This window comes from Ambystoma mexicanum, chromosome 6q, assembly GCF_040938575.1.
Source record: "Ambystoma mexicanum isolate Mex_15411 chromosome 6q, UKY_AmexF1_1, whole genome shotgun sequence".
NCBI lineage: Eukaryota > Metazoa > Chordata > Amphibia > Caudata > Ambystomatidae > Ambystoma > Ambystoma mexicanum.
The window spans coordinates 1,665,401,174-1,665,413,385 of NC_090937.1; the positions used below are offsets into that span (position 1 = coordinate 1,665,401,174).

The following is a 12,212-nucleotide window of genomic DNA, read 5'->3' on the forward strand; positions in this document are numbered from 1 at the left end:
TCACTGCAGCCCTTGCTTGGATGTGCTGCCTTTAGACGCCCATCTGGCTACCAGGGCAGGACGGCTGTTTAAGCATCCCTTTTTGGTTAATTTCTAATGCAGTAGTAGCGCAGTGCTTCCATGTGGTAGACACTGAGTTCTAATGTATTTTGTAGGTAATGCTCATTGCCATTTTGCTTTGCGGCCAGTCTTGGTTTGTGTTGACCTGATCCTAACCATGACCCACCAGGGCTGACTCGGTATAGGCCCTAGACTAGATATTGTGCGGCAGTGGCGCTGTGTGTGTGTTGTGGTTTTTCTGGCAAGGCTTGCTTAGCTGATAGCAAAAACCTTTGTTTGCGTGCTGGCTGGAGCACTATTAGCGGGTTGGCTTAGGTCAACCCGAGTCACTCTGTATATTAGAGGGAGGCCACGTGCAACCTCAGATCCGTTCCTGAACTCACCCAAAGACTGCTGCTAAACCTGGCTGCTGCCAAGCATCCTCGTGTGGCCAGATCATGGGTCAAACTCCAATTTCCCGTTAATGTGAATACATTGCATTTCCCCTGCCACACATTTTTATTTTTTTGCCAGATGCTTTTATTGCCCCCCCCCCCTTTTTTATATGGGGGTTCAAGTGCACCCAGACCTCTTTCCCCACCCCTTGAACACCCTGCCTCTTCACTTAATGCCCCATCCCGACTAACACATATTCCCTTTGCCAGCATGCTTTTTCCTCAATGGTGTGGTGGAGCTGGTGGGTTCGGATTGGAATTTTCTAATAAACTATTGCACCAGGTGTGGTCATCTTGGCTGTGCCCCTGGACATTTGTCCGGCATCCCTGCTCTCCTGTGCTGGTGGAATTCCTTGCTGGGTGCATCCTTTATCCAGTTCTCCTTGCCGATTGGGCGGATTGTCCGTGCTGAACTCTTCCGCACCTGCTGTTGCTGTATCCCCGGTAACAAGGCTTCTAGCTGCTCTGCCTCAGCTCCGTCCTGGGATGTCTTGGATTACCTCCAGATGGTCTCTTCATAGAACCATGTCCTTACTGGCTTGCCGTACCCTTCTGTTCCCATGAGATGAATTGTCACTCAAGCTTGCTCCTGCAAAGTGTGCTTCCACTGCTGTTTCTGCTGCAGTGCTTTTCGTCTTCTGGGTCGCTTGTCCAAGTGCCTTCTTCATAAACATCGCCTCATCCATCTAGACCACTTTTGCCGACGTGCACTCGCTAAATACATTTCTAACGATTTTCTTACCACTTTTTTGTGGCACAAATGCCTAAGTGGGGGTAAGGTATATATGGGGGTGGTGCTAGTAAGAGGGGGGCTGTGGGGTGGGGAGGGCTTGGGGAAGGTGGTATCATCTCGACTCCGCAAAAGAAAAGAAAAAAAAAGAAAGAAAATTCTAACAGTTTTTACAAATTGCCGATAGTGTAGGTCGGCAAAACAAATGCGGCCAACGTTCATAGAACTGCCTAATCTGGGTCTGGACTAGGTTGTAGGTTCAAGTCACTAGCCAGTGACCTCAACCGCTGCTAGTCAAGTCCAATTCAGACAGGCAAGACCTTCGCACAATAAGGAAGGCAGCGTATGCCCTCAGACCTTTGGCGCTATAGAAATACCCTAACATAACATAACATGGTATCAAACAGTGAAGACCGACGCAAGTGAACGCAGTTCAAGGTTTTTTGTTTATTTGGTTTATTTTTTACGTTTTTTTTTTTTTTTTAGAACTTCAATGGGTTGGTTGAGCGCTCATCTAACCCTAAATCTAAAGATGGGAGCAGGCTACGACCATCAAATAATAACGCAGTCCTAGTGGAGTCTTGTCAAAATAAAAAGGGCCTATACTAATAAACGTATTGCCAATCCTTACGTGTGGGGAACAATATTATACAAAAGAAAAGTTTTCAAGAAATGATATGTCAGGATAGTTGAGCCGTTAGCTTCCCTTCCCCACGTTTTCAGCACGCGACACATCAGCAACTTTGAGCTTAGAAGGCCCTGATACTGAGATTTGAACTGCAGCCTCGTGCTGGAAAAGCCAGAGTGTGTGCTATGTCAAAGTCTCTTTGCCATTCAATGTCTCTTATTTCAGAGGGCCTTATGCGACAAACAAAACATTCTAAGTTCCTTTCTCCTCAGGATTTTCATAAGCATATCTTCTTCACGATTCACTGTTCACCCTAGGTCCCTTTCTGCTGGGCTCAGAACCCTAAAACACAAAACCTTCAATTGGTCTCCCTCCACCAGGCTCGGACCAACTTTCTCAATTTCCAAGGTATGCAGTGATAAAATCGCAGCAAAAATGTCGCCTGCACTAAAAATCGCAGCAAAAATGCTTTACTAAATCAAAATCGAAGACTTTCAACTGTGCATAGGATTTTGCGTGACCCTTCGCCAGACAACTTTGATTCACATTTTTTTTCTTTTTGTAATACAACAGTTTTTCTTTCATTCACTTCTCTTGCTTCTCAGCTGGATACCTTATACAGACCTTCGATTGAGCACCCACGCGGTGCCAGACTACTTTGTCAAAAGGTATCGTATCTTGCTTATCAAAGTTCCAACACTCTTCTGCAGTTTAACTTTACTTGCGTCTTTTATCACACGCGTTTTAACAATGTTCGTTCCAGAGCTCGCCATACAATGCTGCTGCCTGCAACCTTGGCTACAACACAGACCAGTCTTGTATCGGTCTCACCGGCTGTGTTCATTACACTGACGTTGCTTTGTTCTTGGAGCCAAGGACGGTACCACAGGAGCTGCTGCTTCTCGCCTTGATTAGTGACGCGGAAAGACCCAGGGGATCTGACCCACAATACAGTATTCTTCAGCTCGGTTCCTGGTCTTACACTTTGTCAAGGGCTCTTGAAAGTAAGTTTCTTGTTGGAGAGGTCAACGGAATTTCCCTCCTTGCAAACCCCTCCTGTTTGGCCATCTTTCTTCTCTCGTTCAGCTACCGACTGGAAACTTCAGTTTCCTCGTGTGTTTTGCCTCGCTCAGAGTGTGCTCTCGTGCTCTGCCTTTTATCCGTGTGGGGAAGTTTAATGGAAGTTCGGTGTGAGTAATTAGCAGTAATTGCCTGACCTCGCCCAAACAATGCATTGGGACAGGTCAGGCACACTGCTCGGGTTTTAGTCTGTTTTCTCCCATAGCGGGCTGTCCGTGTGAAAGTATTTGTGTTGGAAAGAGGAAGAGTAGAGTTCCTACGTATCCTATCTGATAGAACGATGGATGTTTGCCCTCGTGTCATCACAACACCCCCCATCACAATAAAATAAGTTTCCAATAAACTTTCTCTCCAGCACCTCATGAGTTAACAGATCTAGTAAATTGTGCCAAACTTCACAGCTGCCTTTCGTACTTCTAATCAGAGGTACCTTACAGCGACTGCAGGGGTGGCCCTCACTTGGCCAGATATGTCCATTCATAGACCAGCACTTGGCAGATCCAGGTCAATGCTGTGGTCCCCAGATTCCTCCACTGCTGATGTAGGAATGATTGCTTTGTGATGCAAAGAGTTCAAGAAAAGGAAGATTCACATAAGCAGCTGTGAACGATACAGAAGGTTCTCCCGTCCAGTATGACTAGAAAATACTGGGGGCTTGCCACAGAGCGGCGGCTCGGTGGCGTCTGCACCAGGAATGGCTGGCTTGTTTGCAGGTCTACTGTCTTTTCCAGTTAGGGGATCCAGACCTTTTCTCTGTACTGATGCTTTTTTCCACTGAATACTTGATGAATGTGTGTGCGCGTGACTTGCAGTACTTTTTTTGTATTAGTTCTGTCGGGCTGACCAGCCGTGTTCCTTGTAGAAAGACGGCTTCCGACCCAACTGATAGTTCAGTCCTCACTTGCCAGAGGTGCAATCAATGGTGTGGGCCATTACATGTCATGTACTTGCTTGGCAATTCCTTGCATGCTGCTGTGTTTTAGGGAAGGCCTCCAGGATTCCTCTCGGGGACATTGACTTGGGCACTACCATTCTCGTCATCGCAAAGCATGGCCGACTCCATTTGTGTTATTGCCCTGGATGTCTGGATCTCTGGAATGACCTGCTCCAGCTCTGAACTGGAGTTACTGCATAGTCTAGTAACGGTAGCAGCCAGTGCTCGAGTCGCACTGGAGGCCGTAGCACTGGCCCTTGCGTGATCAAGAAGAGTGACTGCTGTGATACTGGGTGTGCCTAAGATGTATAGGTGCAAGTGTCGTCGCTCCTAGAGTGCGCCAAGTGCCTCTCGCCTCTTGTTCTGTTTGTGGGTAATGCTGCTCTGTGCTAGCGAGGGCCTTGCAAACACTATTTGGTGACGTGTGCCGCCGTCATTTAGTTGCAGCGCCCAATTGTACTGGGTTCACATCTATAGATAGTTTGCTTGGCTTGCCCGGATTTTGAAAAGAAAAAAAACACATTGTGGTTTCTTCAGTGAGTGGCGGTTTGGTATTCTCAAATGATGCTTGCTCTTCAGAACCGCAAGTTTAATCATGGTCTTCCGTTGATGCTCGCAGGGGTTCTGCATATGTGGGCAGATTAAGCATAAACCTTCCACATACGTTTACCATGCCCAGAAAACGTCGGATGGTGTGGTCGGACTTGCTGATGTTTTAATGTCGGTCCCCTTGCATGGGTCAGCTTAAGTAGCCTGTGGTCGGAGTTGCTGATGTTTGGGGTCAGCTTACGTAGCCTGTGGTCGGAGTTGCTGATGTTTGGGGTCAGCTTACGTAGCCTGTGGTCGGAGTTGCTGATGTTTGGGGTCAGCTTACGTAGCCTGTGGTCGGAGTTGCTGATGTTTTAATGTTGGCCACGTTGCAGGCGTCAGCTTTTGTAGCCTGTGGTCGGAGTTGCTGATGTTTGGGGTCAGCTTATGTAGCCTGTGGTCGGAGTTGCTGATGTTTTAATGTTGGCCACCTTGCAGGGGTCAGTTTATGCAGCCTCTGGTCGGAGTTGCTGATGTTTTAATGTCAGCCACCTTGCAGGGATCAGCTTATGTAGCCTCTGGTCGGAGTTGCTGATGTTTGGGGTCAGCTTATGGTCAGCCACCTTGCAGGGGTCAGCTTATGTAGCCTGTGGTCGGAGTTGCTGATGTTTGGGGTCAGCTTATGGTCAGCCACCTTGCAGGGGTCAGCTTATGTAGCCTGTGGTCGGAGTTGCTGATGTTTGGGGTCAGCTTCTGTAGCCTGTGGTCGGAATTGCTGATGTTTGGGGACAGCTATGTAGCCTGTGGTCGGAGTTGCTGATGGTTTAATGTCGGCCACCTTGCAGGGGTCAGTTTATGTAGCCTGTGGTCGGCCACCTTGCAGGGGTCAGCTTATGTAGGCTGTGGTCGGAGTTACTGATGTTTTAATGTCGGCCACCTTGCAGGGGTCAGCTTATGTAGCCTGTGGTCGGAGTTACTGATGTTTTAATGTCGGCCACCTTGCAGGGGTCAGCTTATTTAGCCTGTGGTCAGAGTTGCTGATGGTTTAATGTCACCCACCTTGCAGGGGCCAGCTTATGCAGCCTGTGGTCAGCCACCTTGCAGGGGTCAGTTTATGCAGCCTCTGGTCGGAGTTGCTGATGTTTGGGGTCAGCTTATGGTCAGCCACCTTGCAGGGGTCAGCTTATGTAGCCTCTGGTCGGAGTTACTGATGTTTGGGGTCAGCTTATGGTCAGCCACCTTGCAGGGGTCAGCTTATGTAGCCTGTGGTCGGAGTTGCTGATGTTTGGGGTCAGCTTCTGTAGCCTGTGGTCGGAATTGCTGATGTTTGGGGACAGCTATGTAGCCTGTGGTCAGCCACCTTGCAGGGGTCAGCTTATGTAGCCTCTGGTCAGAGTTGCTGATGTTTTAATGTTGGCCACCTTGCAGGGGTCAGCTTATGTAGCCTCTGGTCGGCGTTGCTGATGTTTGGGGTCAGCTTATGGTCAGCCACCTTGCAGGGGTCAGCTCATGTAGCCTGTGGTCGGCCACCTTGCAGGGTTCAGCTTATGTAGCCTCTGGTCGGAGTTGCTGATGTTTTAATGTCGGCCACCTTGCAGGGGTCAGTTTATGTAGCCTGTGGTCGGCCACCTTGCAGGGGTCAGCTTATGTAGCCTGTGGTCAGAGTTACTGATGTTTTAATGTCAGTCCCCTTGCATGGGTCAGCTTACGTAGCTTGTGGTCGGAGTTGCTGATGTTTTAATGTTGGCCACCTTGCAGGGGTCAGTTTATGCAGCCTCTGGTCGGAGTTGCTGATGTTTTAATGTCAGCCACCTTGCAGGGATCAGCTTATGTAGCCTCTGGTCGGAGTTGCTGATGTTTTAATGTCACCCACCTTGCAGGGGTCAGCTTATGTAGCCTCTGGTCGGAGTTGCTGATGTTTTAATGTCGACCACCTTGCAGGGGTCAGCTCATGTAGCCTGTGGTCGGAGTTGCTGATGTTTGGGGTCAGTTTCTGTAGCCTGTGGCCGGAATTGCTGATGTTTGGGGTCAGCTTACGTAGCCTGTGGTCGGAGTTGCTGATGTTTGGGGTCATCTTATGTAGCCTGTGTTCGGAGTTGCTGATGTTTTAATGTTGGCCACCTTGCAGGGGTCATCTTATGCAGCCTCTGGTCGGAGTTGCTGAGGTTTTAATGTCCCCCACCTTGCAGGGGTCAGCTTATGTAGCCTCTGGTTGGAGTAGCTGAGGTTTTAATGTCACCCACCTTGCAGGGGTCAGCTTATGTAGCCTCTAGTCGGAGTTGCTGATGTTTTAATGTCGACCACCTTGCAGGGGTCAGCTCATGTAGCCTGTGGTCAGTTTCTGTAGCCTGTGGTCGGAATTGCTGATGTAGCCTGTGGTCGGAGTTGCTGATGTTTTAATGTCGGCCACCTTGCAGGGGTCAGCTTATGTAGCCTGTGGTCGGAGTTGCTGATGTTTTAATGTTGGCCACCTTGCAGGGGTCAGCTTATGTAGCCTGTGCTCAGCCACCTTGCAGGGGTCAGCTTATGTAGCCTGTGCTCAGCCACTTGCAGCAGTCAGTTTATGTAGCCTCTGGTCGGAGTTGCTGTTTGGGGTCAGCTTATGGTCAGCCACCTTGCATGGGTCAGCTTATGTAGCCTCTGGTCGGAGTTGCTGATGTTTGGGGTCAGCTTATGGTCAGCCACCTTGCATGGGTCAGCTTCTCTAGCCTCTGGTCGGAGTTGCTGATGTTTGGGGTCAGCTTATGGTCAGCCACCTTACAGGGGTCAGCTTCTGTAGCCTGTGGTCAGCCACCTTGCAGGGGTCAGTTTATGTAGCCTGTGGTCGGAGTTGCTGATGTTTGGGGTCAGTTTCTGTAGCCTCTGGTCAGAGTTGCTGATGTTTGGGGTCAGCTTATGGTCAGCCACCTTGCAGGGGCCAGCTTATGCAGCCTGTGGTCAGCCACCTTGCAGGGATCAGCTTATGTAGCCTGTGGACGGAGTTGCTGATGTTTTAATGTCGACCACCTTGCAGGGGTCAGCTCATGTAGCCTGTGGTCAGAATTGCTGATGTTTGGGGACAGCTTATGTAGCCTGTGGTCGGAGTTGCTGATGTTTTAATGTCGGCCACCTTGCAGGGGTCATCTTATGCAGCCTGTGCTCAGCCACTTGCAGGAGTCAGGTTATGTAGCCTGTGGTCGGAGTTGCTGATGTTTTAATGTCGACCACCTTGCAGGGGTCAGCTCATGTAGCCTGTGGTCAGTTTCTGTAGCCTGTGGTCGGAATTGCTGATGTAGCCTGTGGTCGGAGTTGCTGATGTTTTAATGTCGGCCACCTTGCAGGGGTCATCTTATGCAGCCTGTGCTCAGCCACTTGCAGGGGTCAGCTTATGTAGCCTGTGGTCGGAGTTGCTGATGTTTTAATGTTGGCCACCTTGCAGGGGTCAGCTTATGTAGCCTGTGGTCGGAGTTGCTGATGTTTTAATGTCGGCCACCTTGCAGGGGTCATCTTATGCAGCCTGTGCTCAGCCACTTGCAGGGGTCAGCTTATGTAGCCTGTGGTCGGAGTTGCTGATGTTTTAATGTCGGCCACCTTGCAGGGGTCAGCTTATGTAGCCTGTGCTCAGCCACTTGCAGGGGTCAGCTTATGTAGCCTGTGGTCGGAGTTGCTGATGTTTGGGGTCATCTTATGGTCAGCCACCTTGCAGGGGTCAGCTTATGTAGCCTCTGGTCGGAGTTGCTGATTTTTTAATGTCGGCCACCTTGCAGGGGTCAGCTTATGTAGCCTGTGCTCAGCCACTTGCAGGGGTCAGCTTATGTAGCCTGTGGTCGGAGTTGCTGATGTTTGGGGTCAGCTTATGGTCAGCCACCTTGCAGGGGTCAGCTTATGTAGCCTGTGCTCAGCCACCTTGCAGGGGTCAGCTTATGTAGCCTGTGCTCAGCCACCTTGCAGGGGTCAGCTTATGTAGCCTGTGCTCAGCCACCTTGCAGGGGTCAGCTTATGTAGCCTGTGCTCAGCCACTTGCAGGGGTCAGCTTATGTAGCCTGTGGTCGGAGTTGCTGATGTTTGGGGTCAGCTTATGGTCAGCCACCTTGCAGGGGTCAGCTTATGTAGCCTCTGGTCGGAGTTGCTGATTTTTTAATGTCGGCCACCTTGCAGGGGTCAGCTTATGTAGCCTGTGCTCAGCCACTTGCAGGGGTCAGCTTATGTAGCCTGTGGTCGGAGTTGCTGATGTTTGGGGTCAGCTTATGGTCAGCCACCTTGCAGGGGTCAGCTTATGTAGCCTGTGCTCAGCCACCTTGCAGGGGTCAGCTTATGTAGCCTGTGCTCAGCCACCTTGCAGGGGTCAGCTTATGTAGCCTGTGCTCAGCCACCTTGCAGGGGTCAGCTTATGTAGCCTGTGCTCAGCCACTTGCAGGAGTCAGCTTTTGTAGCCTGTGGTCGGAATTGCTGATTATTGGGGACAGCTTATGTAGCCTCTGGTCGGAGTTGCTGATGTTTTAATGTCGGCCACCTTGCAGGGGTCAGCTTATGTAGCCTCTGGTCGGAGTTGCTGATGTTTGGGGTCAGCTTATGGTCAGCCACCTTGCATGGGTCAGCTTATGTAGCCTCTGGTCGGAGTTGCTGATGTTTGGGGTCAGCTTATGGTCAGCCACCTTGCATGGGTCAGCTTATGTAGCCTCTGGTCGGAGTTGCTGATGTTTGGGGTCAGCTTATGGTCAGCCACCTTGCATGGGTCAGCTTATGTAGCCTCTGGTCGGAGTTGCTGATGTTTTAATGTTGGCCACCTTGCAGGGGTCAGCTTATGTAGCCTCTGGTCGGAGTTGCTGATGTTTGGGGTCAGCTTATGGTCAGCCACCTTGCATGGGTCAGCTTCTCTAGCCTCTGGTCGGAGTTGCTGATGTTTTAATGTTGGCCACCTTGCAGGGGTCAGCTTCTGTAGCCTCTGGTCGGAGTTGCTGATGTTTGGGGTCAGCTTATGGTCAGCCACCTTGCAGGGATCAGCTTATGCAGCATGCAATAGGTCGTTCCTTTGGAAGAAATGTAATTTCATTCATGGCGAGGCCACATTGACGCAAATGTTGTAGAACGTGTCCTACTTTCTTTATATGCCCCCTCCTATTCTGGGCGTATAAAGGGCATTGTGGCTTACATTCGGTAGCCTTTGAGATGCAGCCAGCAAGCCCCTGATCACACGCAGCCCCCACAGTGGGGAGAGCCTAGAGCAGAGTATCCGCTGGAGGTTGCGGGGAGGCTGAGCGGCTAGACGGACAGCAATAGCTGGAAGATATCTAGAGGGCACAAGCACGGCAGTCACGGAACCGCAACGTGCGCTAAAAAACAAGACCAGGGTGGCCGCAAAAGTGTTTGCAAACAATCATCGAGCTTTGACCTCCTGCGACCTCCCAAACCCTGTAGATTCCGCAGCACAGAATTAAAAAAATACAAACACCTATAGCCTTGCTGCCTCGTCACCCCGCAAAAAAACAAGCAATTTAGTTCAGCAAATACATTATAAAAAGGTAAATAAAAGTAAAATGTTTTGGTTTCCAATTCTAATGCAATTGTCATCAATGTGTTGGGTTCACAGCGAATTTAATTGAGTGAGTGGACCTATGCAAATTATGCACATTGTTGAAGCCAGGGCCATGGGCTTGGCACAATGCACAAGTGGCCCTCGCGCCCACTGTCAACAGTTGGCATCTATGGCACTGATGACAGACACCACGACTCGGCGGCCATCTTTAAGAGAAACCTCCCGCTGTAATCCTGACTCCAGCCACTAGATGGCGGCATGGCTCACATTATGCCACACCGCACCGTGCCGTGCCACCACGGTCGCATCGCTGCATCAATGCCGCCTGAGACCTACAGTTCCCCAGCTTCCCAATTCTCGGCATAAGAAAGCCATCACGTACGTTTTTCTTGGAATTCTAGTATTCGAATCCCACATTTAAAATGCAAAGGCTAAAGCTACAGAATGCGCAGAAGAAGTCAGCCTGAACGGCCGCATCGTGCATGTGGTGGGTTGCCCTTGCCCTTGCGCGCTTTGGGGGTGGCTCTTCTGCCCAAGCTTCCAAGGGCCAGGATGAGGCGACATCCAATCAGAGTCCAGGAGAGAGGGGGGGAGGGGTGGAGGACTCCAGCAGGAGGCTTTAACCATCGGCCTTCATAGAGAGAACATCTCATGGGCTGTTCTTGAAAGTAGTGCCAGGGAACCTCGAAGGCGCTTGGGTGGTGGGGGCAGGAGAACTCTGCTTGGCTGTACTTGGGTTGCATTTGGTTTTCAAGGCCTCCGGAGATGGCGAGCCTTTTAGCCAGTTGCCAGTGCATGGGGCAGCCACTGCAGACCCCAGAGCGTGGGGAACTTCCACACCAATTGGTCTGGCTGCAGGGTGTCGCGCCGTCTGGAATGCATGCGGCGCCTCTCCTTCACCCTCTAGGTCTAGGCGCTAAGCACCCCACAGCGGTTCTGAATTCAAGGGGTGCGGCTAGGAACCCGTTTATTGTGTGTAATATTGAGCCTGCATGCCAGTCCGGTGTGGTGTGGTCGTTGGGAATGTGCTGTTAGAAGGACAGGTTGCATCCATGGTAAAGCCCAGGAATTGGTACCCTGGGCAGGAGTGGGTGTGACCCCCTTACAGATCGATTTCTGATGGTGATCATGTGACACTATGGGACAAGAAAGGCTCCTGGTATGAGGAAGGGGGTCTCCCCATGAAGGGAGGGTCCGGGGGCGCGCTGCTGCTGCCTGCCTGCGGAGACTCACCAGTCAGAGGAGAAGATGCCGTAGAAGACGGTGGAGGCCCAGTTGTGGGGCTGCAGGGTGAAGACGTCCTGTAAGATGTTGAAATGTAGTCCGCTCTGGGGGTCCGAGCACACCAGCTGGGTCTTCAGGAAGGTGGTCCAGCGCTTCTGCAGGGTCTTCTGCCCACCCACGTCTCCCTAGCAGAGCAGAGGGAGAGAGAGAGACTGATGATACAGGATGGGGAAAGGGGTACAGTGCAGGAGGGGCGACAGTTTTAGGGCTCCCATGGGAACCGCCATGGCTCTCTGCATATCTGTGGACTAAAGAACATGACTAGTGCCCAGTGAACTGTTTGGACAGTGGTACCCAGACAGCCTTGACGCTCCCCCGAGAAACCAACCCGCATTGCCAGCAAAAGGGGGGCGGGGGGGCTCTGAAGGCAGCACCGGTGGTTGGGGCGAGAACCTGTAATATTACCTAAACTCACCGGTGCAGCGGCCGCCCTTTGCACAGTATATATTCATTCTGCTTTGCATTCACACATGCAAGCACTCGGGTCCCGTCTAATGCAGACCCCAGAAGCTGTAGCGCCATCTGCAGGGCCCCGTGCCAGAGCCCGCCTCCCAGGACCGATTCTTTTCGCTTGGTCAGTCGCCTCTTCAGGCGTTATAGCACCAGGGCCGTGAAACGGCGGGTGGCGGCCAGACAGCTCCCCAACTATTTAACACCACATTTTCCCAAGAAACAATCGACACTGCGTGCAGTGTGCTTCAGTGTGGCCTTTGTAATAATAATAAGTGTTTCTGTTCAAATTAAACTTTTCACAACAAACACTTAATGTACATAACGAGAGCACTAGGGGGCACGCATAGTTACTCCCAGCGAGGACGGAATGTATAGAGTGGATGGAATACATCAAAGGGACAGAAGTGGGTGGATTGGTTGGAGAGGACTGAGTGGACAGAGTGATGGCATGGACAGAGTCGACGGAAAGGACAGAGTAGATCGAGTAGATGGAATGGACAGAGCGCACTGAACAGATGTAGTAGTAGTAGTAGATCGAGTAGATGGAATGGACAGAGCGCACTGAA

At 51.0% G+C, this 12,212-nt stretch overlaps 1 protein-coding gene across 1 annotated transcript in view; it reads right to left on the bottom strand.

Annotated features, from left to right (window-relative positions):
- SEMA4F (ssemaphorin 4F) overlaps positions 1-12,212 on the bottom strand; it is a 321,938-nt gene that overhangs the window by 61,469 nt on the left and 248,257 nt on the right. The window contains exon 8 of the mRNA XM_069632516.1: positions 11,143-11,318. Coding sequence (XP_069488617.1) covers positions 11,143-11,318 — 176 coding nt within the window. The remainder of the gene's footprint in view (positions 1-11,142; positions 11,319-12,212) is intronic.